At 47.6% G+C, this 22,205-nt stretch overlaps 1 protein-coding gene across 4 annotated transcripts in view; it reads right to left on the bottom strand.

Moving 5' to 3' along the window:
• Positions 1-389: 389 nt before the first annotated feature.
• NLGN3 (neuroligin 3) overlaps positions 390-22,205 on the bottom strand; it is a 36,567-nt gene continuing 14,751 nt past the window's right edge. For 2 of the 4 annotated variants that reach the window (XM_006767936.2, XM_006767937.2), the window contains 5 exons: positions 18,132-18,191; positions 16,374-16,523; positions 9,822-10,007; positions 6,976-7,765; positions 4,602-6,339 (listed from right to left, as the gene is read on the bottom strand). In XM_006767936.2, coding sequence (XP_006767999.1) covers positions 5,496-6,339; positions 6,976-7,765; positions 9,822-10,007; positions 16,374-16,523; positions 18,132-18,191 — 2,030 coding nt within the window. In that variant the 3' untranslated portion in view covers positions 4,602-5,495. Of the gene's footprint in view, positions 4,474-4,601; positions 6,340-6,975; positions 7,766-9,821; positions 10,008-16,373; positions 16,524-18,131; positions 18,192-22,205 lie in introns of those variants that run through there. The other 2 variants (XM_015566683.1, XM_006767938.2) reach the window with 2 other exon arrangements.

Raw genomic sequence — 22,205 nt, 5'->3', positions numbered from 1 at the left:
GAGAGAGAATAATTGATCGCCTGCCTTGCCTACTGGGGATCGAGCCCACAACCTGGGCATGTGCCCTGACCAGAATCGAACCCAGGACCCTTCAGTCCACAGGCTGACGCTCTATCCACTGAGACAAACCAGCTAGGGCCAAACTATACTTTTGACTCATGGCTCATGATAAGCTTTCATTTACTTAAAAACCCTCTAAGCCACATCTCTCACATCCTACACTGATACTATTACATTTTGTTTTTTTAAATATATTTTATTGATTTTCTACAGAGAAGAAGGGAGAGGAATAGAGAGTTAGAAACATTGATGAGTGAGAAACATCGACCAGCTGCCTCCTGCACACCCTTACTGGGGATGTGCCCGCAACCAAGGTACATGTCCTTGACTGGAATTGAACCTGGAACCCTTCAGTCCGCAGGCTGATCCTCTATCCACTGAGCCAAACCGGTTAGGGCTATACTATTACATTTTGGAATTCAAATGAGTGACTTTATATTTGTAACTGCTAACTTTCTTGTTTTTCACAGACTAATCTTTATTGGAATAAACTTCATATTTGTACATATTTGTTGAATATTTGTCTTATCTGTGAGGTTCAAGACCACATCCATCTTGCTCACTATTGTCTTTCTAGTTCTGAATACAGAATTGATAATCAGTTCTGGTGAGTTCGTTGTAACCCAGAGGTCCTGGGGTTCTCCATCTTCCAGTAATGATTGCATTGCAATTGTTGAGCTCTTCTAGTTGATCCACCGGAATTGCAGTCTTGTGCCAGGCTGCCCTCCCCAGGTATTTAACATGTAAGAGGAAAACTTACATGTTTCCCATATATTTTCTAAGGGTCTTCCTCTGGGCTCTTGCTCCTAAGTTCTCTGTGGGACATCTTTTACTGCCTTAGCCCTAAACCTTTTTACTGGATGCCTAGGAACCTGGAAATAAGAGCAGGAAAATGTATCATAGAAAGGTTATGTCCCTGTTACGTTATATTTTGCTATAGTGAGTCCATCATACCAGCCTCTGGACATCTCTATGAATTCTGATTCTGTCATTTTGGTTTTCTCTCCCACCTATGTGTAATATTCAAATTTGATCTAGAGACATTAAAACAGAACCTTTTTGTGTGTAGTCATTCAATTGGTTAAGAATCTGCACACACCTATCTTTATCCACCTCATATTCCTGCATATTGTCCCAAGAGTATCCTAAGATAATGCTTTGTTGCACTCCAGATACACTGTAGGTGTAGCATTCTCCTCATCTACCCATCCAGTCACCCTTTCAAAGGAAATGAGCTGAGTGGGGGATGATTTGTTTTTCCTGAATCCATGCAGGGGCTGAGCAATCTTCACTTCCTTTTGCAAGTGCTCACCAACCATCCTTTTACTCATTTGTCCTAGACTCTTGCCCTCAATCAATATTAAATGTATTAATCTATAGTTTATGGAATTCATCTCTTCCTATTTGTAAAACTGTGGAGCCATGTTTGCCCATCTCTAAGTTGCAGTGTGCATCTTCTTCACTTTCTATGGGATTATAACAGCTACCACTAGTTGTCCTGCAACCTGAGCTGCAAGTCCTCACAATGCTCTGGGCTATTATTGATCCAGAGTATGAGATGAAATTACTCAGAGCATCTAAAGGCTCGTTTGGAATAAACTGCCTTTAGGAGCTTCTCTTGGGTGCTCACTCTGTCCTTTCTACTCTAGAAATCCTTCTCCTCACAGAAGAGAAGGAGCAAAAGAGGAGCTGAGGAGGTTTTGTGTTCTCTCTATAAAACCATTAGCAAAAGGAAAAGTCAGGGCATCCCATGACTCATCCGATAACACCCAAACACTTCTGCTGTTATAAAGACTTCTTTAACCTGCCTTTCCAATCTGATGTCCATCTATTTAACTTGAACCCTTTACTTCAGTCAGGTCAGTTCCTCACTGCAACTTAAGCATGCCTAGACCTTCTGGTGTGGTTGTTCTGGCCGAGCCTTTTCTCCCAATTTGGAATGTCTACTATGTCCCCCGAAAGTCCCCCTCGCCCAGCTTGTCTTGCAATTTCTCTAGCCCCTTTAACCTTACCCATAAAATTGAAGTCACATGCTAAATTATGCATTTCACTCATTTTTATCATAGTTCAGTTTTGTCTTCCTGATAGTATGCACCTCAAAGCGGGTATCTTCTATCCCCCACAGTATCTAAACTAGCACAGGGCCAGGCCTATAGTCTTGACAATCATACTTGCTTTCTATGGGGATTTTTACAGTGACCAACATCTAGCTTTTAACACACACCACAAATTTAGACCTCAAGATAGCTTTGTCCAGCTCCCAAAAGGACTAATACAGAAACCAGATAAATCTAGGAATGCAGGTTGGATCCATTCATTCTAGGCACTAATGATTTTGGCAATGGGAAATAAAATCCAAGTATATCCTCAGCCCCTCTCCAAACAAAGAGCTGTGTTTTTTAGCTGAGCTCAAGGCTGGCTATCAGTAATGGGGCTATGAACCCTCAAGCTACCCCAGCATAGCACTGACTACAATTTGACTGAAACCCTGCCTGGCTTGGAGGCCACTTCTGCCACCCAGACAGACCTTTCAAAGGTATGAAGGTCAACTGTAATCTCTCATTGATGGGTCCCAAATAGAATTGGAGATGGGTTTGCTATAGACCTTGAGTTCTTAGAGGATAGGCAATGTTTAAATCCTCCCCAAATAGAGAGCCTCCTAATTTGGAGGCACACACACACACACACACACACACACACACACACACACACACCAGAAGAGAGGAGGCCCAGTTTGGTAATATATGAGATGGAGCAATCAAAGGATTATAACAACAAAGACTCTGAATTGACCTAAAAAGTTCATGTCATCCAGCCCTCTGATTTCAGGAAGATGAACACCAGTGTTTTCCTTAGTAGTAGTCTTTCATTCATTTTTCAACTATTTTGGAGAACTTACTGAGTGCCATGATCACCTCCTATCCATATCAAAGCATCAAAGTTTTTCCTTGTATCTAAGCATCTTTTCCCCTCTATCATTGTCAGAAGAAATGGCAGCTTTGTCCTTATTTAAGAGTTAACTTTTTAAAGATATAACGCATTTGTCACTTAGTAGGTGCTCTACAATTATTTAATGTTTCCTCACCACGTTCCTCCTTTCTAAATTAAAAAACAACACACTAGTCCTTTGGCACATTGTTTTTGTTCTTCTCCAGACCCTCTCCAGCTTTTCCACATATGCTGAAAATGTGTTGACAAAGGCCAGACACATTAATGCTTTAAAAGGCATAACCAATGCTAGGCAGAGCAAAAAAAAATTGAGGACCATGGGAAAGGTCATATATTTCTGGACTGCACTCCATGTCTGTTTCTAACACTGACTGTGACATTGGACTTTTCTGGGCCCATTTTACCAATTGTAAAATAAGTGTGTTGGACCAGATGACTCGGAGGCTACTTCTAATTCTAAAACTTAGAGCCTGATTACCTCCCAGCCACTTCATGCTATATTTGTGTTATTATATGCTAGTGTTCATGTTAGTTTGGGAAAGAAGAGAGGAAGGGAAAAGGGGAGAGAGTAGAAATAAATTCTACACTATGAACTCATTCAGCTGTGACCCACCCTGAAACGCTGCCCCCAGTTCTTTTTTTTTCTTTTTTAACTATACTGTGTCAAGTCAATCATTGCCCATCTCTCTTTTGATCCTTATACTACCTTGTGTTCATCCCCTCTGAACATCATCCTGTTGTGTTGGTTCATCTTCCTCATTTTGTCAGGGTCATTTAGAAGAATTATAGTCTTGGTTTCTGAGATATCAGCAACCCCACCCAACTGTCATACTTGTTGAGCTGGTTCATCCCTTCAAGTCATTGAGAATAATATGAAATACCATAATGCTAACCCTGTAGAACCTCATTGAATCTGTCCTCCAAGGTTGATAGGGAGTCACTGATTATAATCCTGGAGAGAAACTGCTCCCAGGGCCCCAATGAACTTCTCCAATTCCAATGACCAGAATAGGACACAAGCATCTCTGTGGATGTCAGTCACCCAAGGCAAGGGAGTCTACAGACCTGATGCCTTATTGGATTCAGATATGAGTAGGAATTTCAGCATGTTAGAGGTCAAACCTCCTCCCAGCCCCCAGTCCAGGATGAGGGCAGGGTGGTGGCCCTGGTGGCAATGGCAGCACGGATGGAGGCGGCAGCAGCGTGATGGCATGCAGAGGAGAAAGAAGTGTTATTTTTGCTATTTCATTAGGAGGCCCTGAGGCACTAAGAGTAGGCTTCAGAAGCAGGAACCCATGGCTCTGGGGGTGGGGACAGCAACCTGATGAAGATTGGAGAGGCCTTCATGCGGGTCCAGCAGAGCGCAGCCCAGACATGTATCAGTTTAAAGGCACAGGAGGCAGAGAGCTGTTGTGATTCCTAGCCTGCAGAGGCACCCAGCTGGGAGGTCTGTTAGGGCAAGGCCTGTGCAAGGGAGGCAAATTGGGAGTGCTAACTGGATTTTTTATTTTTATAACAAGACACTGTGTTTAAAATTTTTACAAAGGACAAACTCCATGGGTTTCTGTTAGTGTTTTAAGAACTTTTCTTAAAAAAAAAAAAAAAGCCGACGATAACAAAAAACACTGCCTTTTTGAAAGAGAAATGACAGACACAAGAGACTGTAAATAAAATGGGGTGAAATTCTCTGATGGCATTACCCCGAGGACAGAGGCGTGAACTCCACAGAACCTCATTCACCAAATCTACTCTGCAGTCTGCAGCCCTTTACAGGGACACAGAGATGGCTGGAGAGTTCTCCCCTATGGCCTCCAGCCAGCCCCATCCGGCCATAGCCCCTTCCTCCTTCCAACCTGTGGTCTTACTCAAATCTGTTTCTTTCTTGGGGGTCCTGTTCCTTGGTCGGATTCTGTGAACACTGGAGCCAGAAAGACCTGGGCTGGAGCCCTCCCTTCTGGAGCTTCTTCGCACTCACAGGTTGGAGAAGGATTTGTTCCTTTTTTTTTTTTTTAAATCAACAAAAACAAGACCAGAAAAAAAAGATCAAGTCTAGGGGAGAAAGAGCTACTCTGCTCTTTACAGCTCCCAAGTCTGGAGTTGGTTGGTGGTGCGGTTCCAAGAGAGGCGGAGGGCAAGCACCAAGGGGGTGTCCAGCTGGTGCTTTCAGGCCCCCAGGAGAGTCTGCGGTCAGGCTCAAGGAGCTGGCTTCAGCTGCTGTCCCATGGGTCCTCAGTTTCCCAAGGACTCATTTGCATCCCCATATGGAGGGTTTGTTTAGGTTTACTTCCTTATTTGTGTTTTTGTACATGCGGGTGCATGTCCACGTCTATCTATGTTTGTGCAGGTGGGTCTGCTGTTGGGTGTGGGTGCGTGCGTATACATATATATCTGTATGTGTTTCTCTGTGTGTCTGTGTGTGCATGTGTGTTCGTGGATCTGGGAGGAAGGGAGCCAGGAGATAGGCTGTGCTCTGTTCTGAGCTGGAGCTATACCCGGGTAGTGGAGTGTGAGTGGGGCAGCCCAGTACTGTTGAACCCTGCGGCAAAGGTGTTATAGGGGTGCAATGTCTGCAGCCCTACCAGGGAATTGGGAATCATAGTGATGGTGTTGGGGGTCATGAGTGGGATGTCATCAGGGGAGCGCCGCAGGGTCAGAGTGTAGTCGGGCAGCGCAGTGAGGCGCAGTGTGTCGTGAGGGGGACCGGCCTCACACTCATGGTGGGTGGGGCCCAGCTGTAATGCTGCCAGCTCCTCCTCAGGAGCAGCTCCCAATTCGGGGGCCCCGGCTCCCCTCTGAGGGCTAGGCTGCCGCAGGGGCTCCTGACGTCGTTTGTCCTTACGGTAGTAGAGGGCAGCGAAGGCCAGAACATTAAGGAACAGAAGGGAGGCCCCCACAGCGATGGTGACACTTAATTCAGTGGAGTAGTCACGAGGGTTCTCCACCAAGAGTGGCCCTGCATTCTGATCCCCATTCCAGGACCCTTGGGCATTCTCATTGCTATAGGCAGGGGAGATGGCTGGCCGCTTGGTGCTCCAGGTCTTACCGTTGGGCCTTCGGGTGATGTGGGAGCTGTGGGTGGTATCCAGGGGTGGCACTTTGGTGGTTGTGGACGTATAGTGGAACATGTCATGAAGGTTGTATAGGTGGGGCACCAGGTGTTTCCAAAATGCCACCTTAGTGGCCCGGTAATGATCTCGAACCCTCGGTTTCAGCCCGATGTGAAGGTAAAGCTGGTCTCGGGGGTTGTATTTGGACCAGGCCACTTCCTCAAAGCGGTTGGCCTTGGTGTGAATAAACTTGGTGTCCTGGGGGACCGGCTTGTTGGGATCCCTGAAATACCACATGAAAATCTGGGGTCACCAATCTACCTAGATGAGGAAAGGTCCCAGTATTCCTCCTCTCACACCCACCCCTAAAAACCTCCTCCCCAGTCTAAAACTTCCCACTGTTTCCATCTTTTTCAGGGCCCTCCCCCTTTGTCCATACTCCTCTTCCCCAGCCTTGAACTCCTACTGCCCACAGCATCATGGAACCATCTCATCCTTCCCTATGCCCATCCTGTAAGATCATGCTATGCCACTTTTCCTTTTCACATGCTACTGAGCATCCATCAATCTTTTCAGCTGCCCAGTTTTCCGAAGAGCCTTTAAAGGCTCTTTCTGAATGTACTTTACTCCTACTTCACATAGCCTCCGGCCATTTAACCTTGCATCCCATAGTTTAGCCAATGACTCTCACTCCTGCTCAGTACTAATGTTAACCGAGTTGTGAGCCTGGGCAAAAATTTTAAGGGAAGGAAATGGCATGAAAGACTCAAAAGGAGGAAGTACGGAGGGTTATGTGTGAAAGGGTTACCAAGCAAGACTTGGAGAATACTTTAGGAAGGGAGATGATGGAAGAGATTTAGATAGAGTAGAGGGGAGGGCATGCTGGGGTCCCAAAGAAGAACCCCCACGTTCTCCTTACCCGGTCTTGGCAAAGTTGGTCCAGTAGGTCATGACAACAGCACTGAGCATAACGTCATTCTTGGAGAAATTGCAGGGGAAGAGGTCAGTGGGGCCCACCATAGGGACACCGAAAACATAGGGTACTTCGTCCCCATGAGCTGCATCTGACCAAGCAGGCTTCATGAGGCTCTGGCAGTGATGGTAGAAGGCGTAGAAGTAGGTAGGTGAGCCATAGCGGGCATGCAGATCAGCTGTCACCACTGAGGGTTCCACCCACTGGTGGTCAGTGAAGAGTGCCACCAGTGTTTTACGGCGGGTCTCAGGGTTGTCACGGTCTGCCCAGTCTGTGTACATAAACTTGATGGTCTCCCGCAGGGTATCCTTACCCTCAGGATATCCATATAGATTGTCCACAAAGTTGGAGACGGAGTAGTCAAAGTCAGTGCCAGAGACACCATCCTCAGGGTCCACCACCCCTTCCACAAACTTGAGCCCCTCACCCTGGTTGACACCTAACATGATGTCATAATTGAGGAACTCACCCTGTTCCATGAGAATCTCAGGGTCATCAGGGATGACATCACCATCAATCACAGGGCCAAAGGCCACATGGTAGCGGGCTGGCTGGATGTCCTGTTCTACTAGCTCCTTGGCACTCTTTTGCCGAAGACAGTCCACCATATCCACTGTGTCTAGCACATTACAGCCCACCTTGTCTGCCAGCAGGCTGGTATACTTCACTGGTTGGTAGTTCACAGCCCAGCTGGATAGAGCAGAACCACTTTGGATGATGGCCCTCTGAAAAAGCCCTAGAGAAGATAGGCAACACCAGGTTAGATCTGTCTTATCACCCACAGCCCAGGACTCCCTTGCCTGTCTCTGAGGGATAAAGCAAACATCTCCTCATTCCTTTGTTACTGAGGCTGCCCTATGGGTTGAATGGGCTGGAAAAGAGTAAAAATCCTTTGGGCTGGGATGATTGGTGAGAACCAGAGGATGGGTTGCTGGGTCCCTTCCCTGACTGGCCCACTGCCTGCTTCTAGCTTCCTTGTCCTGGGGCAATGGTTGGTAACTTAGGGGTTAAGGACATGCCAGGAAGAATTAACCCCTTGGGCCCCAGACATCAGCTTCCTTATGCTCTTTCTCTTTATCTCTCCTTGTCTTCCCCTCTTGCTTCCTGCCCAGCTGGGCCCAGTTCTGTGCCAGCGCACCACCAGGGAGCTGGCGCTTCCACCACAAAGGGGTCTTTTTCATGAGAGATGAGAAATGCAAGCAGGAGAGAGCCTCACATTCTGGGAGTCTGGGGAAGGATTTTGAGGGCAAAGTTCTTGGAGTCTGAAAGTCTCCAGGGAATGTGCCCTCCCAGTCCATAGTGTCCACAGAGACTTTCCTTTTCTTGAAGCTACTGAGGCCTCAGATCCAGATTTTCCCCTAGTTGACGGGGAGCCAGTCCCCCAAACTAAAAAAATGAATGATTCTTTCCTAAAATAGGGGGGTATCATTCTCTCCCTGGCCCCAACACCGCCAAGGGATAATCTGGTCCTCAGGCACACAATTCCATTCCTCTAAAAGAAAGACAGATGCATGGGCAGAAAGAGAGGGAGAGAAATACAGATGACAACTTAAGAGACAGCCTCACTTTTCAAAAGATTATTCTCCATGAGCCAATTAAGGAAAGGCAGAGAGAACAAATCTTTAAAGCAGCCAGACTTCCAGGGACATGGGCCCGCTAGGAGACAGAGTGTAGCACCACTCTGAGGAAGGCCTTCTCCTCCCTGTGAAATAGTCCCAACCAGAAGAGGTACTGTTCGTTCCTCTTTTCAGACAGAGGCACCCTCACAGCCAGTCACTTCATCCATATTTGTGGAAAAGGGACTCCTGCTCCAATTATAATCACCTAGAAACACATTCTAAGGTGGGTGCAGATCCCAGCTTAGACTTCCTTCACCGGGGTGGTTCCTAGAGGGAGAGAGGATTTCTAGGTCAGAGCCGGTGATTTTTCTCTCTCACAGAGATAGGCCTTCTTCAAAGAGAGACTGAAAGTCTTCTTGTGAGAATATCACTAACTCATGGGATTGATTTCAATGAAAAAAAAGTCTCTCACATATTTCCTTACTTCAGAGAAAGGCACCTTTACCTCTCAGAGACAGAATGTGCTATAGTCCAGAGGTGATGAGAACATTTCCTGTGAGCACAAAAGGGCCTATTCAGCCCCCTTGGAAGAGTTACTGGCAGAGGGACACAAAGCAAGGAGAAAGGCTTTCCTTGGGGCTAAAAATGAGAGTTTCCTTTAGCAGGGCTGTACAGCCCACAAGGAGGTCCGAGTCCGATGATAGGTTTCTACCCTCAGAAAAAGCCTACCCTGCAGGTTAGCAATCCTTACCTGGGACCCAACCCCCTCAAGGAAGATCCCTTCTTGTACAGATTTGCTCATCAGAAAGAAAACCAGAGAATGAGTGTTTCTTACACCTAAAAACTAATTTCCACCCTAGAGCTCTACCTTGCAGTCGTGTGTCCTTCCCTAACTGAAAGACCCCCTGCCTCAAAAAGAACTCTTGTCCCTTCAGAGAGAGGCAATAGATCCCCACTCACTCAAATAAGACTCCGATGTCAGAATGGGGTTACTTTTCTAAGCTGTAAGTGGGATTCTCTCCTCCCCTCTCTCCCATTGGGAGAATTCCATCTTCTTCTAGTGAAACATTTCCCATCAGCTTCTCCCCAAAAGTATACTGAGCTGATAGAAGAGGGTGGGCTGATTCCCCTGGTGCTCCAGGGCATAGAACTAGGCACTCTGGAGCCTGAGAGGTCTGAGGTGCAGGGTAGCCAGCACTCTGCTGGTTCATATTTGCTCCCAGAGCTACTCACCCTCAGAGTGATGTGACAACGTGAGGAGGCTGACACAGGACGCACCGATGCCTGAGCCAAAGACTGTGATACGACGGGGATCGCCACCGAAGAAGGCAATATTCTCACTCACCCAGCGGAGCGCCTGAATTTGGTCAAGGAGCCCATAGTTGCCCTTGGCAGCCTGATCTCCAGTGCTCAGGAAACCTGGATTCAACAAAGGGCATGAGGACAGTGAAGGTGGAGGGATGGAGAACCTGCAGTATGATAGAAGGGGCTGTGAGGACAGAGGATGAGCATGCAGCACAGTTCTATCCACCTAGCTAGTATAAAGCAGAGCTCCTTTCTGCAAAGTCCAGCACCATCAGTACAGGAAGAGTCGGCTCCCTGCCTCCCACCCATTCTCCAGTTTGGCAGGATGGATCTCCAGACCATTAGAAGGGGATGCCTCCAGTTTGGAGACCTGCAGGAACTGAAAATGGCCAGGACCCAGCATCCTCTGCCCTGATGTACTATCCTGGTTATGGTTCTAGCACCTGGCATTATAGAGTGAAAAAAGCAGGGACCCTGGACTCAAATAGTCCTTGGTTCGAGTCCCGGCTCTTCCACTTACTAGTCATGTAGCTTTTGGCAAATTATTTAACATCTCTGGGCTATAGCTTCCTCTTCTGTAAAATGGGGATAAAAAATACTCTGAGTTGTTACAAGGATAAAAGGAACATAAATAAGCATCACTAATATGCTGAGCACATTGTAAATCTGTAGTTACTTCTTTTTCCCTTTCCTTCTCTCTCTGAAGAAAGTGAAGATCCTAAGAGGCAACAACCCCTAAGCTCTCTTTGCCCTTCCCATACAAGTTATTCCATCTCCATTTCTTTCCAGGGCCCCGGATGTTCCCTTCCCCTCATTCTCAGGACAGGTTTTCATTCCCTTCCTCTAAAGACCTAATGAATCAGAAACTCTGGGGATGGGACCCATCAATTAGCATTTTTAACACACTCTCCAGGTGATTCTGATGCCTGCTAATGTTGAAAAACCACTGGGTTAGACCATCTTTTTCATCTGGTGGAGAAATTGGGGAGTCAGTGCAGTACGTTACCACAGAAACAGGTCTTCCCGCCCACCCAGTGGAATTTGCTGCCAGGAGATATGTCACCATGGAGACTACCTTCCCACCCACCTGCTGGGATTTGCTGCTGTGGACACTTGTTACCATGGAGACTACCTTCCCACCCACCTGCTGGCTATTCCACAGAGATGTCCTATATCTCCTCATCCTCCCTCCCCACACGCTTTCATTTCAGATGGATTCTGCTGCCTCATTTCAACTCTCTTCCTGATCTCTAGGCTCCTTGGGGCTCTATCTTCTCCCACCCTAGACTTTCAGAAGGGTTCTTTCCAGGTGGAACTTGTGGAGCTCCTACATATTGGAAACCCATATCTGGATCAGCATTTAAAAAAAATGTTTTTATTGATTTTTAGAGACAGAGGAAGGGAGAGGGAGAGAGGAGAGAGAAATAGAAATATTGATGAGAGAGAAACATCATCGATCAGCTGCCTCTTGCACACCCCCTATTGAGGATCCAGCCCGCAACCTGGACATATGCCCTGACCTGGAATTGAACCAGTGACCTCTTGGTGCATGGGATTACACTCAACTACTGAGCAACACTGGCCAGGCTAGGTTAGTATTTTTTTTAACCCCACCATGAAAAGCTCATTCACAGCATCTGGCATCATCTTTATGAGAGGCTGTGTTTAAGGAGGCTCCCTCAGCTCACAGAGAGCTCTCTGGCAGTCCTGAAAGTCCACGGGCAGAAGCTGAGTTCAAAAGACTCAGTAAGGCACAAGAATTCCTCAGCGTCTTTCTCAAGTCCTTCTGTTTCTAGCTTCTGCAAGAGAGCTCATTTCACCCTCTTCAAGTTATTAATTTACCTTTGGTACAATTAAGTATGTAAAGTACTTAGTTAGTCCTCTCAGGACCTAATCACAAGCCCTCTTTAGCCTCAGGTTCCCAATGAGGAAATGAGAAGGAATTAGAGAAAGCCTGCACAAGGATGAATGGAGGAGCGCTTGTTCCTCTAGACAACAGGACTAGCTCCTCCTTTGCCAGGCCCATTCACAAACTGAAGCTGCTCCTCCAAGTCTTACGAAGTATGCTGACCAAGATTCAACCCAGCTGTCCAAACCTTGAGACCCTCTGGCAAAAATCACTATGTACTTCTCTAGGCCTGCCTGTCTTCTGCCCCTCCTTTCCCCAAATCCTTTTCTCCATTTCTCTCATTTGGGCAACAGCATATTTGGCCTTAGCCTTTGTCAAGGAAGGTATCATTCAGTGAAATGTGTCAAACACATCTGTCCTAATCATTAGGAAGAGCCTGCATTTGGATGAAGGAAAGTAGATTGCTCCAACATGTACCAGTTTCCTGGGTTAGGAGCAAAGGACTGAAAGGGCTAGGTGGAGGGTTTGACCATCACTCTTGGCTCTCTGAGATCCCAAGAACCTTGGGATAAGAAGATCTGAAGCATGTGGATGATGCCATGCCAACCATCCTTACTACAAGAGTCCTGCTTGAAGTGCTATATCCAACAGGCTCAGGAAGATGACACAGCAAACATGACCCACCACAAGCACACAAAACCTGGCAGTCTGGGAGAACAGTCACTCACTGCTAGCTCCCCCGTAACTCAGCCATCCATGCAAAGCATGTGAGAATGAGGGCTAAAATACCAAACTCCACAAACTGCCAAAATAAACCTGAGCCAGTCTCCCTGGGCCCAAGTTTATGCTGCAGTGCATGGTAAGTTGCTTGTCAACAGAAGACAGGGGATTCTGGCACCAATGATATCAAAACCAGATATCCATGCCACTCAAGGCTTGATGTTTACCAGGTTTTCAGTTTGCCTGAAGGGTACCTGGGCAAGGATATAGGATTAAATTCTGGGACCCAGAATAAAACTTGGCAAGCCTCTACTTCCTCAGTCCCAAGGATAACCACATCCTATATCCTGCTGGGGTCCCTTTCTTTTGTTGGTCTCAAGCCCAGTGAGGGTTTCTCAAATAATAACTACCATTCTGCCTTGGACTTTCTCCAAATACATGAATCACCCAAGATGTCTAAAGAAGCACCTTAGAGTGAGCTGTCTGTTTGTGCTCAGTGCTCCAGAGAAGCAGATGGGAAGGAGGGTAAATAAATACATATACAGCAGTCCTAAAATAACTTTGTCTCCTTCAACATCTTTTCATTATAATGTTGATAAGATGCCATAGGAATTTAACTCTTGTTTGTATCAATTAGCCTAAGGTTAAAATTGGTACCTTTATACATTGTTTCACTTAAGGTCATAGAATCTATTGATAATGTTAAGTTGGGACTTACTATAATTGCGGTTCAAACTGGCCACCTGTTATGGGATGCTTTGGGAAACAAAACAACAAAGCCTCAGCAAAACTGAGGAAAATCCCCAAGTGTCATGGACAAACCCATATTCTACAACTGGCACCAAGAAGCAAAACATCTTGTATGTACCCAGAATCCAACCAGTGGCTTTACTGATTACATTTGTGTTTCCTAGCAGGCACTGAAGAATACACAGGAAGCAGTAAAGAACTTCTGATCAAATCTTAGTTTATGACTCCTTCTGAGGTTTGGGTAATATTAGTTTGATCATTAACTGCTTACGCCCAAAGAATAATATTTCTGCTCACAGATATGCTGTTCTGGTTAGCCAAATGACAGGAGGTTGTAAAGTGGGAGGTTCTCAACCTGGGTTTCATGGATGAGCTTCAGTGGGATCCATGAAATCATTTCTACAAGTGTGTGTGTGTGTGTGTGTGTGTGTGTGTGTGTGTGTGTGTGTGTGTTTCCAGGCAAAGTGCATAGCTTTCATCAGAATCTCAAAGGGGTCCAAGACTCCCCAAGAGGTTAAGAACTTCTGATACAGAAGCGTAAGGATTGGGACAGCTTCGGCTAGGGTTGTGAAGTAATCAGCAAATCACAGGGAGTGCTCACCAGCAACAGCCTTCTGTGCAGCCCACAGCTCCCAAACGACATTGCAAATCTGTCTCTCCTGTCTCCTTTCTCTTTGTCATCTTTTCCTCTCTTCTGTCCCCATCCTGTTCTTTTCTCCTTTACATTCTCCCCTCTCCCTCACTCCTCTCCTCTCTCTTTCCTTCATCCCTAGCCAGTCCAAAAATATGGAACTGAAGCATATTCTTAGTATTCTCTGTGCTTTCCAATACATCTTCTAGTGCTCATAATTTTTAGAAGCAGCTGAGTTGAATGTTTTCTATTACTCTCACTAAGAAAATAAAGTAGCAACATTACTTTTGGACTTAAACTGCTGGGTATGTGTGCCTATATATCTGTGTATGATTATATTTGTATATTCATCATTTTTGAAGAACTCCGCAGCCCTAGTACATGTATTTCCAGCCACCTTCACAGCATCATTTTTCAACAGGCTCAAATTCCCTTTCTCAACAGGACAGAACTTCTTAGGAGAACCTTGCCAAGATGTCTGGGGAAGCTCAGACAGGAGCAGCAGCAGAATCATGAAACCCAAAGCACCTCAGACTATTAACAGACTGGGGAGCTGCCCTGCAGGCTTCATACCCAGTATCCAGATACCACTGAAGGGGACACAGGCTCCACTTTCTCCAGGGAATATCACTTCTCCAGCCTGAACCCCAAAAAGGTATCTTGCTATCCCATATAGTATTAAGGCAGTACCAGAGCCTCTGGAATTAGAACTGGCAAAGCAATATACTCAAAAGCAAATTAAAATAAGCCAACTAGCCATGTAGGAAGCCATGTCTAATTGCTGTTTCAGCACGCAGGCCTACAGACCTGACAAACAGCCTTGACCCCCACTGGAACTCAGGACACAAGCCCTTGGGGTAAGAAGTTGACTTCTTCATGTCACTCCAAGGATATGGGGCTGCATGTGCCCTCTGAGGCCTAGGTGAGCATATGAAAAGAAGCAAGGACCTTTATGCCCAGTCACCTCTTTGAGGCACTTGTTTACCTCAAGACCTTTGCCACATATAAGCATTAACAGTCACTGAGAAAGGTATGGGGTATAGTGGAAGCCCAAATCACTGAAACAAGTGTGTGGGTGACACAGTGTGTGTGGAGAAGGGCATGTGGGTGTGTATGAGGAAGCATTTGGAAAATAAATGTGTGTGTGAGAATGTGTTTGTATAATATGTGGGACCGTATGAGGATGTACGCATAGAGTAGAAGAAATGTATATGTGTGTGTATATGGGGTACATAAGTGTGGGTGTGCATGAATATGGGCGTGAGTAAAGTTGTATGTGCATGAATGGGCAGATGTGGCTATATGAATGTGTATACATTTGTGGGATAGTGTGGGGGAATATGTACACATGTATGTATTAGATGTATATATGCAAGGTATATATGGGACATATGTGTCCATGTGGGTATATGTGTAGGAGGTCTGTATGTATATATGTGAGGGGATGTAGATATAGATGTGCAAGCAGGGATATGAAGTATGTATGTGTATGTGTGTGTGTATGTATGTAGTATTTGTGTATGTGTGGGGTGGGGAGGTGTGGATGTGTAGGTATGGGTGTTTTTGTGTAGGAAGGGGGAATATTGGTTTGTGTTTATATAGGGAAAGTGAGGGACATATGTGTGTATGTGGGTGTTGGGTGAATGTGGAAGTGGGGTGCATGGGGGATATGAGTATGAATGGAAGAAATATTTATGTACATTTAAGGTATATATGTGTGGGGTTTGTGTGTGGATGTGCAGGGTATGGGTCTTTGTGTAGAGCATACATATGGACATAGATATGTGTAGGGAGCAATATCACGGAGTATGTGTGTGTGTGTGTGTGTGTGTGTGAGAGAGAGAGAGAGAGAGAGAGAGAGAGAAATCTGTATAGATGTGGGATAGGGTTATGGGATATATAAAATATATGGGCATGTAGATATGTGTGTGAGTGAGACTACATGTGTGGAGTGTATATGGAGTGCTGGGGGAATGTGTGTGCATGTGAGGAAATCTATATATGTGGATATGGGGGTCTACATGTATATGGATATGTGAGTGTGCTTGTGGGGGGATGAGTGAGAAATCACCATATGCATGGGGGTGAATGAGGACAGTGTGCATATGTGAACATGTAAAGGTATGTGGGTGTGTGGATATGTGATTGGCTAGAAGGAATTCCTATGTATGTGCAGGGTGTTTAGAGATTGTGGGTGGGTGTGTAGTGATGAGGACAGGACACTAGAAAATTAATGGGCCTTATAAGACTCAGCCAAGCAAAAGTCTGGAAGCAGAGACCTGGCTTAAGACCTAAGAGAAGGTGTGAAGTTTGAATTGAATTTCCAGTGGGAACGAAACATCCAGGAAAGGGCCTGGGGACATAGGGAAGCTCCCATTACTTGGGTAGGGGTAATGGGATAACAGCATTTTTACTATGGTCATTAGCACCAGCTAGGAAACCAAGGCCACCTGTTCTTGACTCCCCAGCATTCTTTCTTCCCTCCTTGAGAACCCAGGCTTCCTCCTAAACACCTAGCAGGGAACCATACCTAGCACCCCAACCCGATAGTTGAGGGTGATGACGATGACGTTGCCATAACTGGCGAGGACGCTGCCATCAATCATGTTTCCTGTCCCTTCCATGTAAGAGCCTCCATGGATGTAGACCATGACGGGCTTAGCACCACTGTCCCGGATGTCTGTAAGAAGAAGGGGTGAGACACAGGCTGGGTAGGATGCCCTTCCTTCCCCACCCCCACCAGCCCTGGGGGGTGGGGTGCAGGTAGCAAAGCTATCCCAGGTGCCAGGACACCACCGCCATCTCTGAGGGCAGGACTCATGGGGCTGCCCAGCCTAGAGCTTGAGCATCAGCCAGAGATACTTGGACTTCAGTGATGTTGGTGTTTTTAAAGACTCTGGTTTCAAGTGCCTCCCTCCCAGCAGCCTGGCCTGATACAGCCAGGCCTAGGTAGGCCTGGAGGTGGCGGGGGAAGGGGGAGGCAGGCAGAAGGAAGAGGAAGGGCTGGTTCCTTGGCTGCATCAAGTGAGTCCTTCCCTGGGCACCCAGAAGTCCTGGGACCTGATATGGCTTTAGAGATCAGGGGCTGGGGAGCCCTGGAACCCCCAAGACTAGACCAGTTCCATAGAAATACAGCCATTGGCAGAAGCTGGCCCCCCAGTGCAGACAGAGACAAGAGGGGTGGGAAGGGGTAGCACAGGGAGAGAACAAGGAAGAATATGAGGAAAGGGGAGTGAATGGCAGAGATAGGATAGGGGACCCTTAGTGAAATGGTTTCTCATTTACCCCATTCTCCCAGGACATCAGGCAGATTTATCTGGAGCCATTGGGGATGTGGAAGATGAAAGGACAGAACTAAGACTGAGAGATCTGGCCCCGTCAGCATTAGAATGAAGATGGAGCCTCCCAGAGGCCATACAATGAGGGACCTTAAAGTGGCTGTTCCCCAGTCTCAGCAGACAGGGGCAGGGATGGGATGGGCATTCAGGAGGAGCCTCCTGGCCTGATCACCTCTACCTGGAGCCTCTCAACACTCAGCCACACCAGCACAACCCTAGTAGCCACCAACAGACCCCCTGATCTGTCTGGCCCCTCCGGGGGTGAGGGGGCAGGGTCACAGAGGTAGAAGGGAAAGCTCTCTCCTGCTGAGCAAACGTACCCTGTTTTCCCAAGGAGGAAGGAGGACTGGTTCAGCCATCACTCAAGGATCTTACGCCATCCACTAACTGAGCTGTGGTGTCCTGGCCTCAGCCCGGAGCTTTAGCCCCCAGTCCTTCTGCTAAGAGAAGGCTGGGGAGGTTTTAGCTGGGGCTATTCTCCAGCCCCTTTGGTTGTCACTGCCTCACTCCTCTGTTCAACATCCTGCTGGGCCCCTCTCCCAGGAGCCAGTCTCCCCACAACACAGGCATCTCCTCACCCTCCCTCAGCCCTGCTTTCTCTCCACTCTCCCTGCTGCTCAGTAGGGGCAGGTGCCCATGAATCACAGAGTATGAGGAGGAAGCTGTCTCCAGCTTACTACTATAGGACTGAGAATGAGTGGGAAACCGGGGTGAGGAGGATGCCCTCCCCATGGCTCTGCTTGTCGTCTCCTGCTCCCACCAGCATGTCCATCACCCTGGAACGCCCAATGGCCAACCAGGCCAAAGATGAATGAACAGCCCAATGGCCTTGTACAGAAACAGAAACACACCAACGGACGGACAGACAGACAGACGGGGCTTCTCCCCATTGAGAGGGGGAGGGGCTCTGTGCCATGCACCAGCCGCCACGCCCTGCAGCCCCCAAATACCTTCATCTTCATCCCCGTCATTATCCGCTAAGTCCTCGCCCTGTTTCTTAGCGCCGGATCCTGGGGACCAGACACGGGGAGACACAACAGCACAGAACAGAGAACAAAACAGAGAGAGAATTCAAAAACAGCATGACTGCAGTGTGGCCCAGCAAGCCAGCTCTGGGCCTGGGCCCAGGACAGGCAGGACGGATGGCAAGAACTGAGGCAATGGGTGGGCTGAGGCCCAGACTTTCATCAGGAAGATGGTGTTGCGCTAGGCCCCTGTTGTGCTAGCCTCCCTGCACTTCCCTGCCCCGCCTCCCTGTCCCAACAGCCCATCTCAACCAACTACCTTCCAGTTAGGAAGGAGGTAGCAGCAGGTGGGCCAGGGCACAGAGCCAGAGAGCCACTCAGGGAAGGGATTTCTTCCATCTGGAAGGCGCTGTGAGTGTACACATAGGCAGGCTGAGCTGGAGAGCAGGGCAGGCACTAAGTGTTAGAGGCCGCATTGCCAGCATGTGTGGATGTGAATGTGAGCTATTAGGGCAGAGAAAGGTACCAGGGACCCCAGCCCTGGGCTCCTTGGGACCAGTGAGCAAGCGTAAGCTGAGCCTCAGCTCACCCTGATTCCCACAGGAGAAAATGGGACATGAAGCTGTCCCTCTGGTCTTCCTTGTTGGGACCTCCTGCTCTGGATAATGGCAAATGGGGTTCCTGCCCATAGGAACCAGGCCTGAGAACAGCAAGCTTTGCTCTGAGATCTAGAGAGAGCCTGAGGGGGGAGGGAAGGAAAGAAACAGGGAGAAATAGGGGTAGGGTGGGGGGGGAGGAGAGGGAGGGTGAGAGAAGCAGAGGGAGAGAAACACAGAGATAGAAACAGAGAGAAGAGAGAGAGAAACAGAGGGAGGGAGGGAGAGAGGGAAACAGAGATAAGAATAATGGTAATCACTCCTACTGTGTACTATGTACTGAATATTTATCATGTCAGAGACTCCACTTCTGTCATAGAGTTTCATCCTTACACCCCAATGAGGCAGGTACTATCTTTATTCTTGTTTTACTGATGGGGAAACTGAGGTTCAGAGGGGTAAAGTGACTTGCTCAAGATGATACAGCTAGAAAGTGCTAGAGATGAGATTCAATCCCAGGTCTACTTGACTCTGGAACCCATGGTCTTTCCACTGCACCATGCCATCTTTTTGTAATAGGGGAAAAGGAAGGGAAAATAAATGAGAAAAGAGGTGGAACATGGAGAGGCAAGGAGGGATGGGAAGGAGAGAAAAGAGACCAGAGGAGAGAAGAGAGACATTTAAGACCTGGGGGTAAGCTGGCACCAACTCTTCTTCCTGTTCTAAGGAGACAAGAAGTGCACCTTGAGAATGGCTGTGGAGAAAGGAGACCTCCTGCCTGGATGCTGGGCAGCATGTGGAAACAGAGGTCATTCTGTTGGCACCCAGCGCTTACCCTCTTCTCTAGGACACCAGATACTCTCAGCCTGGAGGCAGCAAATAGCCTTCTTTCTCAGCTGGCCTGGTCTCTGGTGCTGAATTCCCTTACAGCTATTAATCAAAACAGAAACCACCCTCATAATACAAAATGGCTTTTCAACTAGGGCAGGAGCCCAGCCCGAGGGATAGAAACCTCCTCCAGCTTCCCAAACTTCCAGCGGTGTCTACTGTCTTAACACCTAACATTACTGCCCTCAGAGATCCTGTGGGGATTGGGGCTTCATTATCCACATAGTGGACAGAAAGGAATCACTCATCCCTAAACATGAATTCCCTCCAACTTGTACGGGGTTGGGGTGAGGATGGGGCAGGTCTTCCCAGGAAATTCTTTACTTCCCATGGGCCCTGGCTTAGAAGATGCATCCCTCCCTGACCACTGGGAGTGTTCCTGGGTTGCTGCACTGTCTCAGCTTCCTCTATCTGCCTTTGCTTCTTCAGCTTTTCACTTTGTGAGCTACTCCTTGCTGCCATGCCTGTCACCCTGGCCAGCTTGACCACCATCCCCCATCCTGACAGAGTATTGCTACAGGATCCCAGCCAGGCCAGCCCTGCCTACCCTAAGCACACAACCCTAACCACCTCTGTGGATGAGTCTCCTCCAAATGGGCCCTGAATAGGGAACTACTTTGAACAGTTAAATGACCAAATGACCTCCCCTCCAACTGTCTGAAAATCCACCTCCCAGATTGGCCTGTGGGCCCTGGCTAAACTGGCTGAGACTAAATACTAGGCTAGGAGCTTCTTCAGAGTGGCAATCAGACCTTTAGTTATTTCTAAATCTTTCCTCTGCCTCATTTATCTCTCTCCACATCCCAACAACACCTAGCACTTGGCCTTGCCCACTGTCAACTATCATGATCAGTATATGTATCTGAGTGGAACTAAAAGCCAGCTCTCTAGCCAAACTCTCAGGACTGGACTGTCTTAGGCCCTTACTGGTGCTCTGGGGAGGTCATTCTTCCTAGGAAATGGTTAATTTTAAGATCATTTCCTCTCCCTCCCACCCAAGTAAGTAACTCAAAGGAGTAATTTTAAGAGACCCTCTTTGTCTGGCTGGAGTGGCTCAGTGATTGAGCACTGACCTATGAACCAGAGGTCACAGTTCAATTCCCAGTCAGGGCACATGCCCAGGTTGCGGGTTCAATCCCCAGTGTGGGGCGTGCAGGAGGCAGCCAATCAATGATTCTCTCTCACCATTGATGTTTCTATCTCTCTCTACTTCTCCCTCTCTGAAATCAATAATATATATATTAATATGTATATTAATATATATTAAAGAGATCTTCTTCCTGAGTTCATTGATAGGCTAATGGAATGTTAAGGATAATACCAGTCTTCTACCACCTTCACATGTACAAACAGAGGTTCTTAAAGGAAAATATTTACCTAAGGTCTCACTGTGAGTTAGCAGCAGAGCTGGGACTGGTCAGGCTTTGTGGCTCTGAGACCTGTACTCTTGCTGCAGCACCACAATGCTTCTTCATTTGTGAAAAAAAAAGTGTTTACTGGTAGCCTACTGCTTGTAGGGTCCTGGGCTGGGAGTAGAGATATGATGGAAAACTCCCCTGGAGCAGTAGGCCTCACTCATTGCTCAGTGCCTATCAAAAGCACTCAGCACGCATGCCCATTGTGGAGATCCTGGGCCAGCCGTGGGCAAACTACAGCCCGTGGGCCAGATCCGGCCCATTTGAAATGAATAAAACTATTGAAAAAAAAGACCATACCCTTTTATGTAATGATGTTTACTTTGAATTTATATTAGTTCACACAAACACTCCATCCATGCTTTTGTTCCGGCCCTCCGGTCCAGTTTAAGAACCCATTGTGGCCCTCGAGTCAAAAAGTTTGCCCACCCTTGTCCTGGGCTCTGCTCCCTGAGGTTCTCACTCAGCAGGGAGGACCCAGTCCCAGGAATCCTGAAGACCCCACCTGGGGGAACCCTGCTCCAGGATTTCAAAGGAAAACAAACTCCAAGTTTGCCAAAGGGTTTTAGGAATTAGGCTGATTTTCCACCAATTCTTAGGCTATTACTGTTTCTAGTTTGGCCCAACCTGTCCACACTTTACCAGTTTTCAGAATCGGGGAGGCAGGAATGACTAGACGGGAGTTGAGTTGGTTCACGTGCTACAGCGGAAAGAACACTGTCCTGAGGGTCAAGGGACCCAGGTTTTGTTCCCAGCTCTGCCACAGACCAGTGACAGGGGAGCAGCAGCAAGTCACTCCCCTGGGCCTGTTTCCTCATCCATAAAATCAGGATACCAATTCCCGCCTTAGAAGCTTCCAGAGATGTAGGGAGGATTTTATGAGGTAAGTATGAAAATTCTTAACAGAAAACATAAAGTGCTACTCGAACATGAAGAATTGTTATACAGGGGGAACAAATTCCTCCCAGCAAGAGGGTCAATTTAAAACGCAGGGTCTTGTGCCTCCTTTAGAGTCCATAGTTCCAGGAGGAAATCCCCCCCCCCCGACCCCCAAGTCTGCCACAAAACCAGCCCAGGTCACTCAGCTGCTTGGCCAAAGGTGGGGAGTTGGGTGGCAGGATTCCTAAGCCTGTGCATGAGTTTGGTCAGGGCTGGAGAGT

Source organism: Myotis davidii, unplaced genomic scaffold (assembly GCF_000327345.1).
Source record: "Myotis davidii unplaced genomic scaffold, ASM32734v1 scaffold1983, whole genome shotgun sequence".
Taxonomy (NCBI): domain Eukaryota; kingdom Metazoa; phylum Chordata; class Mammalia; order Chiroptera; family Vespertilionidae; genus Myotis; species Myotis davidii.
Note: the sequence above shows the minus strand (reverse complement) of the source record. Positions and strands in the feature narration are given on the sequence as shown.